This window comes from Aethina tumida, chromosome 3 (assembly GCF_024364675.1).
Source record: "Aethina tumida isolate Nest 87 chromosome 3, icAetTumi1.1, whole genome shotgun sequence".
Taxonomy (NCBI): domain Eukaryota; kingdom Metazoa; phylum Arthropoda; class Insecta; order Coleoptera; family Nitidulidae; genus Aethina; species Aethina tumida.
This window is the reverse complement of record NC_065437.1, coordinates 2,342,303-2,355,055: the sequence shown is the minus strand read 5'-3', so window position 1 is coordinate 2,355,055 and position 12,753 is coordinate 2,342,303. Positions and strand designations below refer to the sequence as shown.

At 34.6% G+C, this 12,753-nt stretch overlaps 8 protein-coding genes across 8 annotated transcripts; 3 read left to right on the top strand and 5 right to left on the bottom strand.

Moving 5' to 3' along the window:
* Positions 1-174: 174 nt before the first annotated feature.
* LOC109601162 (putative gustatory receptor 28a) lies at positions 175-1,660 on the bottom strand. The gene is made up of 2 exons (XM_020017383.2): positions 713-1,660; positions 175-661 (listed from the first exon to the last, which is right to left on the bottom strand). Exons 1-2 carry the CDS (start codon positions 1,508-1,510, stop codon positions 395-397), a joined length of 1,065 nt encoding a protein of 354 aa, XP_019872942.2. The 5' UTR covers positions 1,511-1,660; the 3' UTR covers positions 175-394.
* A 38-nt stretch (positions 1,661-1,698) lies between these two features.
* On the bottom strand, positions 1,699-2,871 carry LOC126264902 (uncharacterized). The gene is made up of 2 exons (XM_049964593.1): positions 2,026-2,871; positions 1,699-1,971 (listed from the first exon to the last, which is right to left on the bottom strand). Exons 1-2 carry the CDS (start codon positions 2,824-2,826, stop codon positions 1,699-1,701), a joined length of 1,074 nt encoding a protein of 357 aa, XP_049820550.1. The 5' UTR covers positions 2,827-2,871.
* A 608-nt stretch (positions 2,872-3,479) lies between these two features.
* LOC109601163 (uncharacterized) lies at positions 3,480-4,690 on the bottom strand. The gene is made up of 2 exons (XM_020017384.2): positions 3,890-4,690; positions 3,480-3,834 (listed from the first exon to the last, which is right to left on the bottom strand). Exons 1-2 carry the CDS (start codon positions 4,688-4,690, stop codon positions 3,562-3,564), a joined length of 1,074 nt encoding a protein of 357 aa, XP_019872943.2. The 3' UTR covers positions 3,480-3,561.
* Positions 4,691-4,976: 286 nt separating this feature from the next.
* On the bottom strand, positions 4,977-6,334 carry LOC126265024 (putative gustatory receptor 28b). Its single transcript, XM_049965224.1, has 3 exons — positions 6,300-6,334; positions 5,294-5,930; positions 4,977-5,245 (listed from the first exon to the last, which is right to left on the bottom strand). Exons 2-3 carry the CDS (start codon positions 5,897-5,899, stop codon positions 4,979-4,981), a joined length of 873 nt encoding a protein of 290 aa, XP_049821181.1. The 5' UTR covers positions 5,900-5,930; positions 6,300-6,334; the 3' UTR covers positions 4,977-4,978.
* Positions 5,832-7,636, top strand: LOC109601164 (proclotting enzyme). Its single transcript, XM_020017386.2, has 6 exons — positions 5,832-6,443; positions 6,496-6,700; positions 6,751-6,959; positions 7,023-7,234; positions 7,291-7,348; positions 7,401-7,636. Exons 1-6 carry the CDS (start codon positions 6,392-6,394, stop codon positions 7,586-7,588), a joined length of 924 nt encoding a protein of 307 aa, XP_019872945.1. The 5' UTR covers positions 5,832-6,391; the 3' UTR covers positions 7,589-7,636.
* Positions 7,637-7,960: 324 nt separating this feature from the next.
* LOC109601177 (proclotting enzyme-like) lies at positions 7,961-9,441 on the top strand. The gene is made up of 7 exons (XM_049965363.1): positions 7,961-8,056; positions 8,110-8,308; positions 8,361-8,569; positions 8,619-8,827; positions 8,882-8,939; positions 8,989-9,138; positions 9,191-9,441. Exons 1-7 carry the CDS (start codon positions 7,987-7,989, stop codon positions 9,313-9,315), a joined length of 1,020 nt encoding a protein of 339 aa, XP_049821320.1. The 5' UTR covers positions 7,961-7,986; the 3' UTR covers positions 9,316-9,441.
* Positions 9,442-9,583: 142 nt separating this feature from the next.
* Positions 9,584-11,318, bottom strand: LOC109601175 (trans-Golgi network integral membrane protein TGN38). The gene is made up of 5 exons (XM_020017399.2): positions 11,171-11,318; positions 10,138-11,120; positions 10,054-10,077; positions 9,861-10,003; positions 9,584-9,805 (listed from the first exon to the last, which is right to left on the bottom strand). Exons 2-5 carry the CDS (start codon positions 11,072-11,074, stop codon positions 9,656-9,658), a joined length of 1,254 nt encoding a protein of 417 aa, XP_019872958.2. The 5' UTR covers positions 11,075-11,120; positions 11,171-11,318; the 3' UTR covers positions 9,584-9,655.
* Positions 11,319-11,449: 131 nt separating this feature from the next.
* On the top strand, positions 11,450-12,249 carry LOC109601174 (E3 ubiquitin-protein ligase RNF181). Its single transcript, XM_020017398.2, has 3 exons — positions 11,450-11,761; positions 11,810-11,919; positions 11,974-12,249. Exons 1-3 carry the CDS (start codon positions 11,572-11,574, stop codon positions 12,106-12,108), a joined length of 435 nt encoding a protein of 144 aa, XP_019872957.1. The 5' UTR covers positions 11,450-11,571; the 3' UTR covers positions 12,109-12,249.
* The last annotated feature ends 504 nt before the right edge of the window (positions 12,250-12,753 follow it).

Genomic DNA, 12,753 nt, shown 5'->3' with positions numbered 1-12,753 from the left:
AATACTCAAACAAACACATTTATTACTTTTATTAAGTGGTTTATTACACTAATCGATATATAATTTCATAATGCATCTGTTCCATAACATCAAATATCATAATATATTAACAATGTCATTAATTAGCCTTCTACAAATAAATTCAGGAGCTGGGTTCATGAAACTGAAAAAAACTTAACCTTACTTTTTTACATTTATTCAGAATTAAACCCTTAATAATAGTAATCTATAATAATTGTTAATTTATCAAGTTTCCAAACATATTGCACGAACATTTTGCTGAAAATTTGCCTAAAATCTTCGTTTGTACAGGTTTCAGGATAACCTTGACGTTGTTCATAACTTTAGGTTCAGTGAACTTTACAAAATCAATAAATTGATCATTACATTACATCTAAACATTAATTAGTTGTATTAATATAATAAAGTACGTGGTAGTGGTGCCCAACAAGGCAAAAATATTCCTGCGATTGATGTCGAATAACCCCAAAGCTGAAAATGCTATTTTCCTATCTAAAACCCAATTGGCCAGACTTAGAAGTTCCGTTCTTGCTTCAGAGTTCAGTGGAAACTTGTTTTGATACTTGAAGGCCATAACAGCAAGATTCTCGCCTTCTTTCACCGTTTCATCGCACTCCTGCATCACCCACACAGGAGGAAACTAGAAAATTCACAAATAAGTTGGACGTTGGTCCAATTATTGGATACTTACAACTCCATACAAGCCCAACAGTATGCTCGTGGTAATGATAATGAAATTTCCTGGTGCCAAAATTAGGCGGATGAGGAAATTGAAGGTGTTCAACATCAGTAGAAATCCTCCTGTTATTATTAGTAATATCCTCCAACCAAACAAGTCTTCAAAAGCTTTATTAAGGGTTCTAATCTCTTCATAAATTATCATTGTATTCCTAATTTCTTTAGGCAAATCCACTGACTTATTCACAAGCTTCTGTTTTAGCAACTTGTTGGTTACAGACAAACACTGTCTAATATACTTAACAAAGTTTACAATGAAATAAGAACAAATCAAGTGGTAAAATGCATACCAAGCAACATCTATGTAACATACATGTAAAATATGGCCATAAATGTAATTAATAAACACTGCATTTGTTACTAGCCAAAAAAGATACAAACCCAACACTAATATAAACAATTTAAAGTTATACATCCTACATTTTAACTTGTGGAAGTTACTTAAAATGTAAATTTGATCAAAATAATCCATCCACAAGGTTTCATAAGTGATTAGTGAAGTTAGTGCCCCCACACACAACAATTGGCTAACAATTGTTGTCAAAGCTTCCAATATGATTTGTGAGACTGGGAACAAAGGTTGCACCAAACTAAAGCGATAGTACATTAAAAATGTTGATAGTGTTAAGAAAAATATTATTGTGATGATGACAATGGCTTTTTCAAACTTAATCCTTGTTATGTTCTGAGACTTCCAGTCAAATTTTGGATACATACACAAGTAATGGCCTAGTTTATCCATTTTGTCCATCCTAATTAATTCACTTGTAGTCAATGTTAAACTAATCGATATCCAATTTCCTGATGAAGTTTATATTTTGTTTGTCTACAACAATTCCTTAAAGCATGAAGGATTGATGTTAATAAGGCAATCCAATTGTCTCGTTTAGTCCAGAATTATAGTATTTAATGGCTCAATTAACATCCATTCTTCTGAGTCTAATTTGAGACATTGATTAACTGTATTAAGATGATAAAGTAAGTGGTCGTGGTGCCAAAGAGGGCGAAGATGTTCCTGCGATTCACTTCGAAGAATCCTGCAGCAGTAAATCTGATTTTCCTTTGCACCACATAGTGGGCCAGATTCAGGAGTTCCCTCCTCTCTTCGGAGTTCAAGGGAAAGCTTTTTTCGTGTTTGAAGGCCGTTATTGCAATGTTCTCGCCTTCTTTTGCTGCCTCGTTGCACTCCTGCATTACCCAGACGGGTGAACTCTATAAAAGGATACATCATGTTGGTCTCAAAGGGGTTTTAAAACAGGTACTTACGACTCCAAACAGTCCAATTAGTATGGTGGTGGCAATAATGATGAAGTTGTGTGATTTCAACAGCAACTGGAGGAGGAAGTTGAACGTGTTGAGCATCATTAAACCTCCACCAACGATCATCAGCAACATCCTCCAACCAAACAAGTCATCGAAGATTTTATTCAAGGTTTTGATGTCCTCATAAATTACTCCTAAATGTCTAATTTCTTCAGGCAAATCGTTTGATTTGTTACTAAGAGTTTCTTTTAGTATTTCATTGGTTTGACACAAACATTGTCTGATAAACTTAACAACGTTTACAATAAAGTACGAGCAGGACAAGTGATAAATTGCATGCCATATAATATCTATGTAAAACACATGTAAAGTCTTGCCATACATGTATTTTGTACAAACTGTGTTTCCAATAAACCAAATTATCTCCAAACATACTGCTAAAATTATCAGTTTAAGTTTATAGACTTTAAACTTTAATTTAAGGGTGTTTTTTAAGTAACAAATTTTATTAAAGTAATCTGTCCACAAGCTTTCACAAGTAATTAATGATATTAATGCACCAACACACAAAACTTGACCAAGAATTGTTGTTACAGTCTCCAATATCATTTGTGATATTGGGAACAAACTATATACAACACTGTAACGTAGGTACGTTAAAAAACTTGACACTAATGAGTAAAATATTATTAAAGTGATGACTACAGCTTTCTCATACTTAAGCCTGGTAATTTTCTGGGATTTCCAGTCAAATTTTGGAAATAGGCACAGGTAATAACCCACTTTGTGAACACTTGAAGGCATTTTGACCAAATAACAGTGTTCTAATGTGTAATCAAAGGGGTTGGCTCAAATTAGCTAAAATGTTTACAATTGGGTAATGAAAATACAAACAACATTGGACTAATTGGTCTATTAAGTGATTAAAGATACACACATGATGGCTTTTGAATATTAACAGGAGTACTTTATTTATTCAACTAAATAAAAATTGTACAGGCAAATTGAATGCTGAAAAACTTCCTTCTAATTTATAAATATATTATATATTTAATGGGGGTCAACTGAAAATTTAAAAACCATCAATGAATATTCAGATTTTAGTTAAAGATGATGTTTAAGATACAAATTTTATTGAAGTACGCCATTCACAAACCTAACCTAACCTAACTTATACACAATCAAATAGAAATATTGAAAAACTTCCTTCTAAAATTGAAAATAAATTGTATATTTAATGTTTTTCAAACAAAAATTTGGAAACCATTGAAATTTATTTAATAGATGTCTAAAATAAAAATTTTATTGAAATAAACAATTTACAAATACCTAACCTAACCTAACAATTGCCTGAAAATTATTGTTAAAGCTTTTAAAATTATTTATGATACTGAAGAGAAACAATACACTAAACTAGAACTATAATACAATAAAAATTTTGATAATTAATTAATTAATCTAATTAAATTAGTAGTTTCTTTATCTGCTACTGACTTAAAGAAGGGAAAAACTAGTCAAAGAAAGTTTTATTGGCCAATATCAATTGGAAACATTAATTAATTGTATTATAATAATAAAGTAGGTGGTGGTGGTGCCAAACAGAGAGAAAATGTTCCTGCGATTCACATCGAAGAATCCTGCAGCTGTAAACCCAATTTTCCTTTGCAAGACACAGTTGGCCAGATTGAGGAGTTCTCTCCTCTCTTCTGAGTTCAAGGGGAAGCTCTTTTCGTATTTAAAAGCTGTTGCTGCAATGTTCTCACACTCCTTCACAGTTTCGTCACACTCCTGCATTATCCACAGTGGAGAAATCTGCATAAAAATTACATGTAATTGAAGCTAAGTGTAGTAATAGTTGTACACTTACAACTCCAAACAGTCCAAGGAGTATGCTCGTGGAAATAATGATGATGCTTTGTTTGGTCAACAGAAGTTGGATCAGGAAGTTGAACGTGTTCAACATTATTAAGCCTCCACCTATGATCATCAGCAACACCCTCCACCCAAACAAACCTTCGAAGGTTTTATTCAAGGTTTTGATCTCCTCGTAAATTATGCCTGTGTGTCTAATTTTCTCTGGTAAATCGTTTGCTTTGCCACGAAGAGTTTGGTTCAACATTTCGTTGGTTTGGATCAAACATTGTTTGATAAATTTGACAACGTTTGCAATAAAATAGGAGCAAGTCAGTTGATAAATTGCATGCCATATAATATCCACATAAAATGCATGTAAAACTATGCCATACATGTACTTAGTACAAATTGTATTGGCAATAAACCAAATTGTTTCCAAACTTACTGCTATAATGATTATTTTAAATTTGTAAATTACAAAGTTTAGTTTAAGAGTATTTTTTAAAGAACTAACTCTATTAAAATAATCAGTCCACAAACCATCACAAGCTATTAAAGATGTTAGTGCACCAACACACAACACTTGTCCAAGGATTGTTGTTGAAGTCTCAATGATTATTTGTGATATTGGGAACAAATTATACACCAAACTGTAACGTAGGTACATCAACAAAGACGACATCAATAAATAAAATATGATTACGGTGTAGACAACAGTTTTCTCATACTTTAGTCTCAGAACTTTCTGAGAGTTTGGGTCAAACTTTGGAAACAGGCAGAGATAGTAACCCACTTTGTGAACACGTGAAAGCATTTTGCTCAATTAACAAACTGTGCAAAAAATAATATAATAAGGTCGTTCAATTTAGTTAAAATGTTTACATGATGGTAATGAAAATGTATCATTTTCATTACCACCATTTTACTAATTGAAGTGTTAAGTAATTAAATATATACGTTGCGGAACTTCGTCAACTTCCTTTTTGTTAAATATTATTGTGAACTGAAAGAGTGAGGCAGTTTTAAACACCCAATCAGAAGAAACTGACTATAACCATGAGTAGACACGACTTAAATAATAAACCATTGTTTACTATTGTTTTTACACATTCATTAATTGAATTAAGATAATAAAGTACGTGGTCGCAGTGCCAAACAGGGCGAAAATGTTCCTGCGGTTGACGCCGAAGAATCCTGCGGCTGTGAAGGCAATTTTCCTGTGCATAACGCAGCCGGCCAGCCTCATTAGCTCCCTCCTCTCTTCGGAATTCAGCGGAAAGTTTTTTTCGTATTTTAACGCCGTCGTTGCGATGGTCTGACCTTCGTTTGCTGTGGCGTCGCACTCTTGCATCACCCACACTGAAGACGACTAAAACAAACTTGTTTTAAGGCTGGCTTTTAACTAGTGGGCACTTACAACTCCGAACAACCCTATGAGTAAGGTGGTGGCGATGATGAGGACGTTTTCTGATGTCAGCAGAAGCTGAAGGAGGAAGTTGAAGGTGTTCAACATGATCAGACCTGCACCTACAATCATCAGCAACATCCTCCAACCAAACAAGTCTTCGAAGATTTTGTTCAGGGTTCTGATGTCCTCGTATATTATAGTGATGTGTCTGATTTTTGCTGGCAAATCGTTTGTTGCACTCAGAAGTCTTTGTTGTAGTACTTTGTTGGTTTGGGCCAGACATTGCCTGGTGAATTTGACAACGTTTACTATAAAATAAGAACATGTCAAGTGATACAAAGAGTGCACAATGATGTCTACATATAACAGGTGTGAAAATGCACCATAAATGTATTTTATAAAAATGGCATTGGTCACAATCCAAAATATATCCAAAGCTACAGCCACAACAATTAATTTAAACTTATAGACGTCGAATTTTAACTTAAGGGTGCTCTTCAACAACCAAACTTGATTGAAGTAATCCATCCACAAACTCTCATAAGTTACTAATGATGTTAGAGCACCAACACACATCAATTGACCAAGAATTGTTGTCAGAGTCTCCAAAGTCATGTGTGATACTGAGGACAACCTATAGATTAAACTGAAACGAAAGTACATCAAAATATTTGATAGTAATAAGTAAAATATTATTATGGTGACGACAATAGTCCTTTCAAACTTAAATCTTTTGATATTCTGAGTTGTCCAATCAAAGTTAGGGAACATACTCAAGTAGTAACCTACTTTGTGGAAGTTTGAAAGCATTTTGTTCAATAATGGGTTCCCCAAATTAGTTAATATGTTTACAATGTATTAACGAAAGTATCCAATAACAATAATTTATTAATTTAGAAATTGGACAAACATATATGGTGACTTTTAATAGTATCAACTAATTTTGATGACCTTAACCTAAGTCTTACCTTAAGTCTTACTTATTTTAAACCACGTTGTTTCGTTATCGACTTACCTCGTACCAATATTTATTAAAATGCCTTTCGAATTCCAAAAATATTTATACTAAATCGTCGTTAAAATATTTCTTTCACAAGGTTAGTTGCCATGGATCTCAAAATTGTATTACTTTCGTTTTATTTTTTACACTCAACAATTGGCAAGTGATTTTTTATTGTAATGGTATTTTTTATGTTGTTTATATTTGACAGGTTATGGTTGTGGTAAGACGGACTCATCAAGATACCAAAGGCCGCACAACCGGATAGTTTCGGGCTACGACATCGGCTTCCACAAGTACCCGTGGTACGCAGCCCTCATCGACAAATGGGGGGTGTCCTGTGGTGGTGCTCTGATCGGCCCCAAGACCGTCATCACCGCAGCCCATTGCTTCAAGGATGACATGAAGAAAGCCGAGTACTTTTGCCACCACTTCATTATCTTAGACTAATCTTGTAACCTTTCAGGATGGGCTTAATAAAGCTGGAGTCGCTGTACACCGTCAAACTGGGAGTCTATAACAATTGCAAAACGGAGGACACGGTGAGAAGCTTCAAAGTTGCCCGGGTGAAAATCCACGAGTTGTACCAAAAACACGACCCCTACTACGACGTTTGTTTGCTGACTTTGGATGGGGACGCCAAAGAGTTTACACCCCTGTGTCTACCTCCGAAAGGTACCACAATTATTTATAATATTCACACACACTCACAAATGTAATCAATTATTTATTAATTAGCCATAAAAAATAAGCCGAAGGAAGGCGTCGTTCCTGGCCTGGGTACGGTACGTTTCAAAGGAGTTGAACCCTGCACCTTGAAGGAAGCGAGGCTTTTAATATATCCGGATGCTGAATGTAAGAAGATGTTGAACAGAGAAGAAGGTACTGGAAACAATCTGGACAAAGCCTTTTGTGCAGGGTACTTGCAAGGTGGTATAGATACTTGTCAAGTAACTATTATAACCATCCACATTAACTTTAATTACTTATTTATTAAATCTTTAAGGGAGACAGTGGAGGACCTTTACAAGTTATTAATGGACATGGAGATTATATGTTGCTTGGTAACAAGATCTTGCTTGTAGTGTTAACGATGATAATCATAAATTATTTCAGGTATTGTCTCTTATGGATACAAATGTGCCCTTCCAAATACATTAGGAGTTTACACAGATGTTTCTAAGTACTTAAGATGGATAAAGGAGAATTCAGGATTGTCTGCAAAAATTGTCAATAATATTTATAAAGGACCAAAGCCTTTAAGGCCACATCATAAACCTCAGAAAATTGTTATCTATGGCTAGACTTTAGTTTTTTGTTTGAAACCTGTTATAAATATAATAATTATTATACCTGTGTCTTTAACTTATTGTTAATTAACACTAATAGGTCTTTGAAACTATTCAAAATCAGATACCAATTCATTTAATTTTTGTGCCAATTCCTACAAATAAACGACTAAATTAAGTCATCATAAAGTCTTCATATTCAGGAGAAGCTTTATAAAATAAATTTATTTTGACTTTCATCATTATTGACTCCCAATTTTAGAAACACCTTGTATAAATACTAAAACACAATAAATTGTAGAAAATGTTTACAAGCTCAAAATATTTTAGATAACCTGCTTATTCAAATTGTTTAGAGTTTATCAGTAAAATTGCTGCCCAGTCGTATGAATATAAAGCATGCTGGGTGAAACATGAGCCCAACCACCATCGTAAGCGTAGTCTGCTTAATATCATTAAATATTACCCCTCTTCATGCTTACAGTAAGTTTATTTAAACTCACACAAACGGTATGTAAGTTTTTTAATTGTTATAGAATGTGGAAAGGTGCAAGGAAAGCCATTCCACTTAGCTGTGGAAAGAATAGTTGCTGGTTACGACGTTGGTTACTACAGATATTCTTGGTACAGCTCCCTGATGATTGGTAACGTATCTGCATGTGGAGGAGTACTTGTTGCACCTAAAACAGTCCTGACAGCAGCCAGTTGTTTTAAAAATTATCTCAGTACTGACGGGTACACTGGCGAACATATTTTAATCTCGAGTACTACAAGCAACTGTTTCCAGGTCTGTTTACAAAAAGCTCGAGAGCATTTATAACGTTTCTCTGGGAATGTACAATAATTGCCTTGCGGAGGACCATCGGAGGTCGTACCAAATAGAAAAAGTTAACGTTCATGAAATGTACTTGAAGAAGAGACCATTCTATGACATAGCCCTTCTAACTTTAATGGGAAGCACCTCTTCGTACAAGCCTATATGTTTACCTTCTCTGGGTAAAGCACAACAACTAAAATTCCATCGACTTAATTACGTTAATTTTAGGTGGTAAAACACCTCTGGAAGGGACGGTTTTAGGAATGGGTGCCTTAAAATTCAACGGGTCGGTCCCCTGTACTTTGCACGAAGCCAGGCTTCTAATATACCCGGAGGAGAAGTGTAGGGATATCATAACTAAGAGTGGGAACAATGCTAGTGCCATGATTAACGTCTTTTGCGCCGGGTACACCACAGCCAACGCAGACACTTGCCAGGTCTTCATGCTTTTGGTTTTTTTCACCAACTAGTTAATCACGGTTTGTTTTCAGGGCGACTCGGGGAGTCCCCTGCAAGTGATGACTGAGAACGGCGACTTTGTACTCTTGGGTAAGACTGGGGGGTTATTTAAGTGCCACTAAAAGTGATCGAATTGCAGGTCTTGTATCGTTTGGTTACCATTGTGCTAATCCAAATATACCGGGGATGTACACGGACGTCTCCAAGTATTTGGAATGGATAAAGGTAAAGTCTGGGCTTGATGTGCAGACTGCTTTGATGCCTATTAAAATTCCAACGTCTCAATCAGGTACTTTCCTGGTTTTAACTTATGTGGCTTATAACTTTAGTTTTTTTCGTAGGTTTGATTAAACCTTTCAAAAGATTTGTGGTGGTGATAATAATAAAAAATGGGAAGGTAACAGTGATTAAAAAACCAGTGCTGCACTACCCTGTGTCCACTAATCAACACTTGACGAATTTGTAATAAATAAACTCTTACGTTATTAGAAAATATTTTATTACAACAATGGTGTTTAAATAATACAATAGGAAACAATGCCAACTTAGAAGCTAATCATAGAAATGTACATAAATAAATACTAAATATTCTTATAAAATCTATGCGAATTTATCAAAAAGATACGTATCTATAAATGTAATCTTATTCAAGACAATAGTTCAAGTAATATTTACATTTTTTACAAAGTGTTTAGACTCCTCCTAAATGCCATATGACAATAAAACTAATCACAAATAGTTAAATGATATAATAAACATGTAAAAGTGTTTTACAGTCAAAAAGTGTTTTAAAAAGAGAAAAAACATCAGTATATAACGTGTGATGTGTTCTTGCTGCAATCAGATGTGATGGCCTCCTCCAAATTGCTGTCCAATTTATGGTAATTGGCAGAATTTGGTCTTCGACCTCTGTACTGTCTCTTGCCTCTCTTTCCTTCAATGACTAAAGCGAACAGCTGCAAATAAATTAGTGACATAAAATCGAATAAATTGATTACAATTTACTTGTACCTTTTGTCGATTGTGATAACCTACGTATCCTAAAACAATCAGCAGGCAAATCACCATGAAATAGGAGAAGAAGTAGGAATCCCCATCCATTTCTTCGGTTGCATAAATCGACTCCTGCTCCGTGATTTTTGATTTTTGAGGGCCTAAAATTGTTAACGTAAGATTTAAACCTAAACAAATAACTGTAGTATACCTTTGTTGTCACTCTGTTTTGAGGCTGAAACAAGACATAAGCGTTAGTTGTAATTTAATACCAAATTATTGTTGATTAACTTACAAATGTCTTGTAGGGCGTCCTCATTATCATCAAGGTCTTCTTCCGGGTCTTTGCTTTGCTGCTCCTCCTCTTCCAAGGGTGGCTCCACCATGTCTTGGGACTTGTCGATTAACGGCACATTTGTCTCGGGTTTTTTCGACTCCTGTTTTTCGGGGGTCTTTGTGCTACCTTCCAGTACCACTTGGGTTTTAAGTGCCGGCTCCACTGGGGGTGCCTCCACTTTAACTTCAGTTTTGCTTTTGATTTCTGGGGTTGGTTTAGCCATAGCTTCACTGATTATTGGCGTCTTTTCTGCTGAGGTTCGGTTGTGGACTTCAGTTATTTTTACGTCAGTCTTAGAAGCGATTGGTTCGGATTTGATGCCCGTATTGGTCTCCTTGATGCTGTTCGAGTTGCTTAACTGGGTGGTTGTTATACCTGATTGGTTGTCATTAGTTTCAAGGTTTTCACTTTTAGTCGGTGATACCCCCAATGTCTTGTTCTGTGGCTTGTGCACCTTGCTAAGGTAATAAGACGCCAAACAAATATCATTAAAGAATTGTGTTTTACAAAAACCTGTGCAATCCTGATTAGTAAATGCACCATTGGATAATTCATTGATGTTGAAATCTGCACACAACTGATCCACAGGGATGGATGTAAATTTGGGTAGTACCACATCTTTGCCTAGTGGTGCAGAATTATTACAAAATGATACTAAACTATTAAAGAATAATATGCAAAATGCATTTTCCACAGTATTAGAAAGTTTTCCATTGTCTTCAGAGAAATTTGTATTATTACACCGATCAAGTATTTTTGAGTTTAGGATGTCAGGAGAATTTTCAATACCCTGACATTTTAAAGTTAAATTTTTATAAAATGGATTTTGTAGTGGGGCTCCTGTTGCTAAATTTACTGTTAATATTAGTAGACCGGTTACAGCGACGGTATTCATTTTACGTCAGTCCGAAACTATTCCTGTTTATATCATAATCTTCAGCCTAAAATTGTATAAATTAGTTAAGATTATTGTTTATGTTAGTGTACTTACTGTATTATTTACTGCCAATGAATAAAACAGTGATTTTTACGGTGGATATGTTGTTGCAAATTTGGACTAAAGCATGAATTATACAATTCAAATTAAATTATTTATGTTGCCAAAAAACGTGAATACTCCGGATACTTTGACAGTAAATCGTTATGACAGGTGAAAATTGCCATCAGTTATAAATGTTAACAGCCAAATACTTGTTTAGTAGGCATTACAAAAATATTACTCAAAATTAAACTTAAATTCATTTAAGTAATGAAAAATGTATTAGTTATTTTTAAGAGAAACTGAGAGTTATAAGAAAAAAATTAAAATATATTCCCCACTTTGACAGCTGTCAAAATCGTGTAACCTAAAATTTTGTTTGTCATCACCCAAGTAAACACCGTAGTCCGAGAATGGCAGACTATTTTCAAGAGATGAGTTGGACCCCTTTGGGTGAGGGAGAACGCCCCGACAACTATCTGCACTTCGTCCGCCTGTTGCGCGACTTTAACATGTTCAACGAGCTTTTGGGGGGCAAATTGCCGCCCCCTGCGTCCAAAGAAGTGGTGGACAACTTGCCAACGCAAGAAATTTCCGAGACAGGTATTCCACACCCTCGTAATTAGCTATAATACAATAAATCGGTTTCAGGGACTCAGTGCCCTGTTTGCTTGAAGGAGCACGAGAAAGGCGAAGTAGCCAGGAAGATGCCCTGCAATCACGTTTATCATTCTGAGTGCATCCTGCCTTGGCTGCAGAAAGTATGACTAACTACTCAAACTTTATTGTCAAGCATTTTATGGTTTTAATTGTAGACCAATTCCTGCCCCCTTTGTCGATACGAGTTGAAAACAGATGACGAGGATTATGAAGCTTACAGGAAGGAGAAATTAAGGGCTAAGGAACGGGAAGCTGACATAGAAACATTGCACAATTCCATGTTTTCTTAATACACTACATTCCTACTTAATTAATAAGGTTTTGAAGTCCTAGTCTTAGGGGCAAATAAATATGAATGGTTACGAGGTTTTTTATATAAATATTAAGATGTGGTGTTGTTAAATAAATTAAATTTTTGTAAGGAGAAAGGAGACAGTTTTTTAACGTTACTCGAATTTATTTACAAAAATACATACAATATTTATATCAGTCTCAAATAATAAACTAACTACATAGTAATTTTATACTGTTAACATCCATAATACTACACATTAATTACATCAATTTAGCAACTCAAATATCACACATTGTCTTCAACCATTATAAATATAATATTTGAAGCTTACGTATATAATTTGCATAAACATTTAATATAATATGTTTATGGGAGTATATAAAGAATCTAAATTTACTAGATTTTGTAATATCTAAGTTAACAATAACTTACTGGAGAACAATTTAGATTCAATTATATGCCACAAATTGTCGTTTTTAATAATTGTAGAAGTATCACATTAATTTGACTTGAACAAGATTACAAGTAACACAATTAGGTCCTTTTTATATCACAGCTATTATACAATTACATGAATAAAACTGAACTATTATAGAATTTTATCTACTGCATTGGTTAATTCCGCACATTAATTACAATA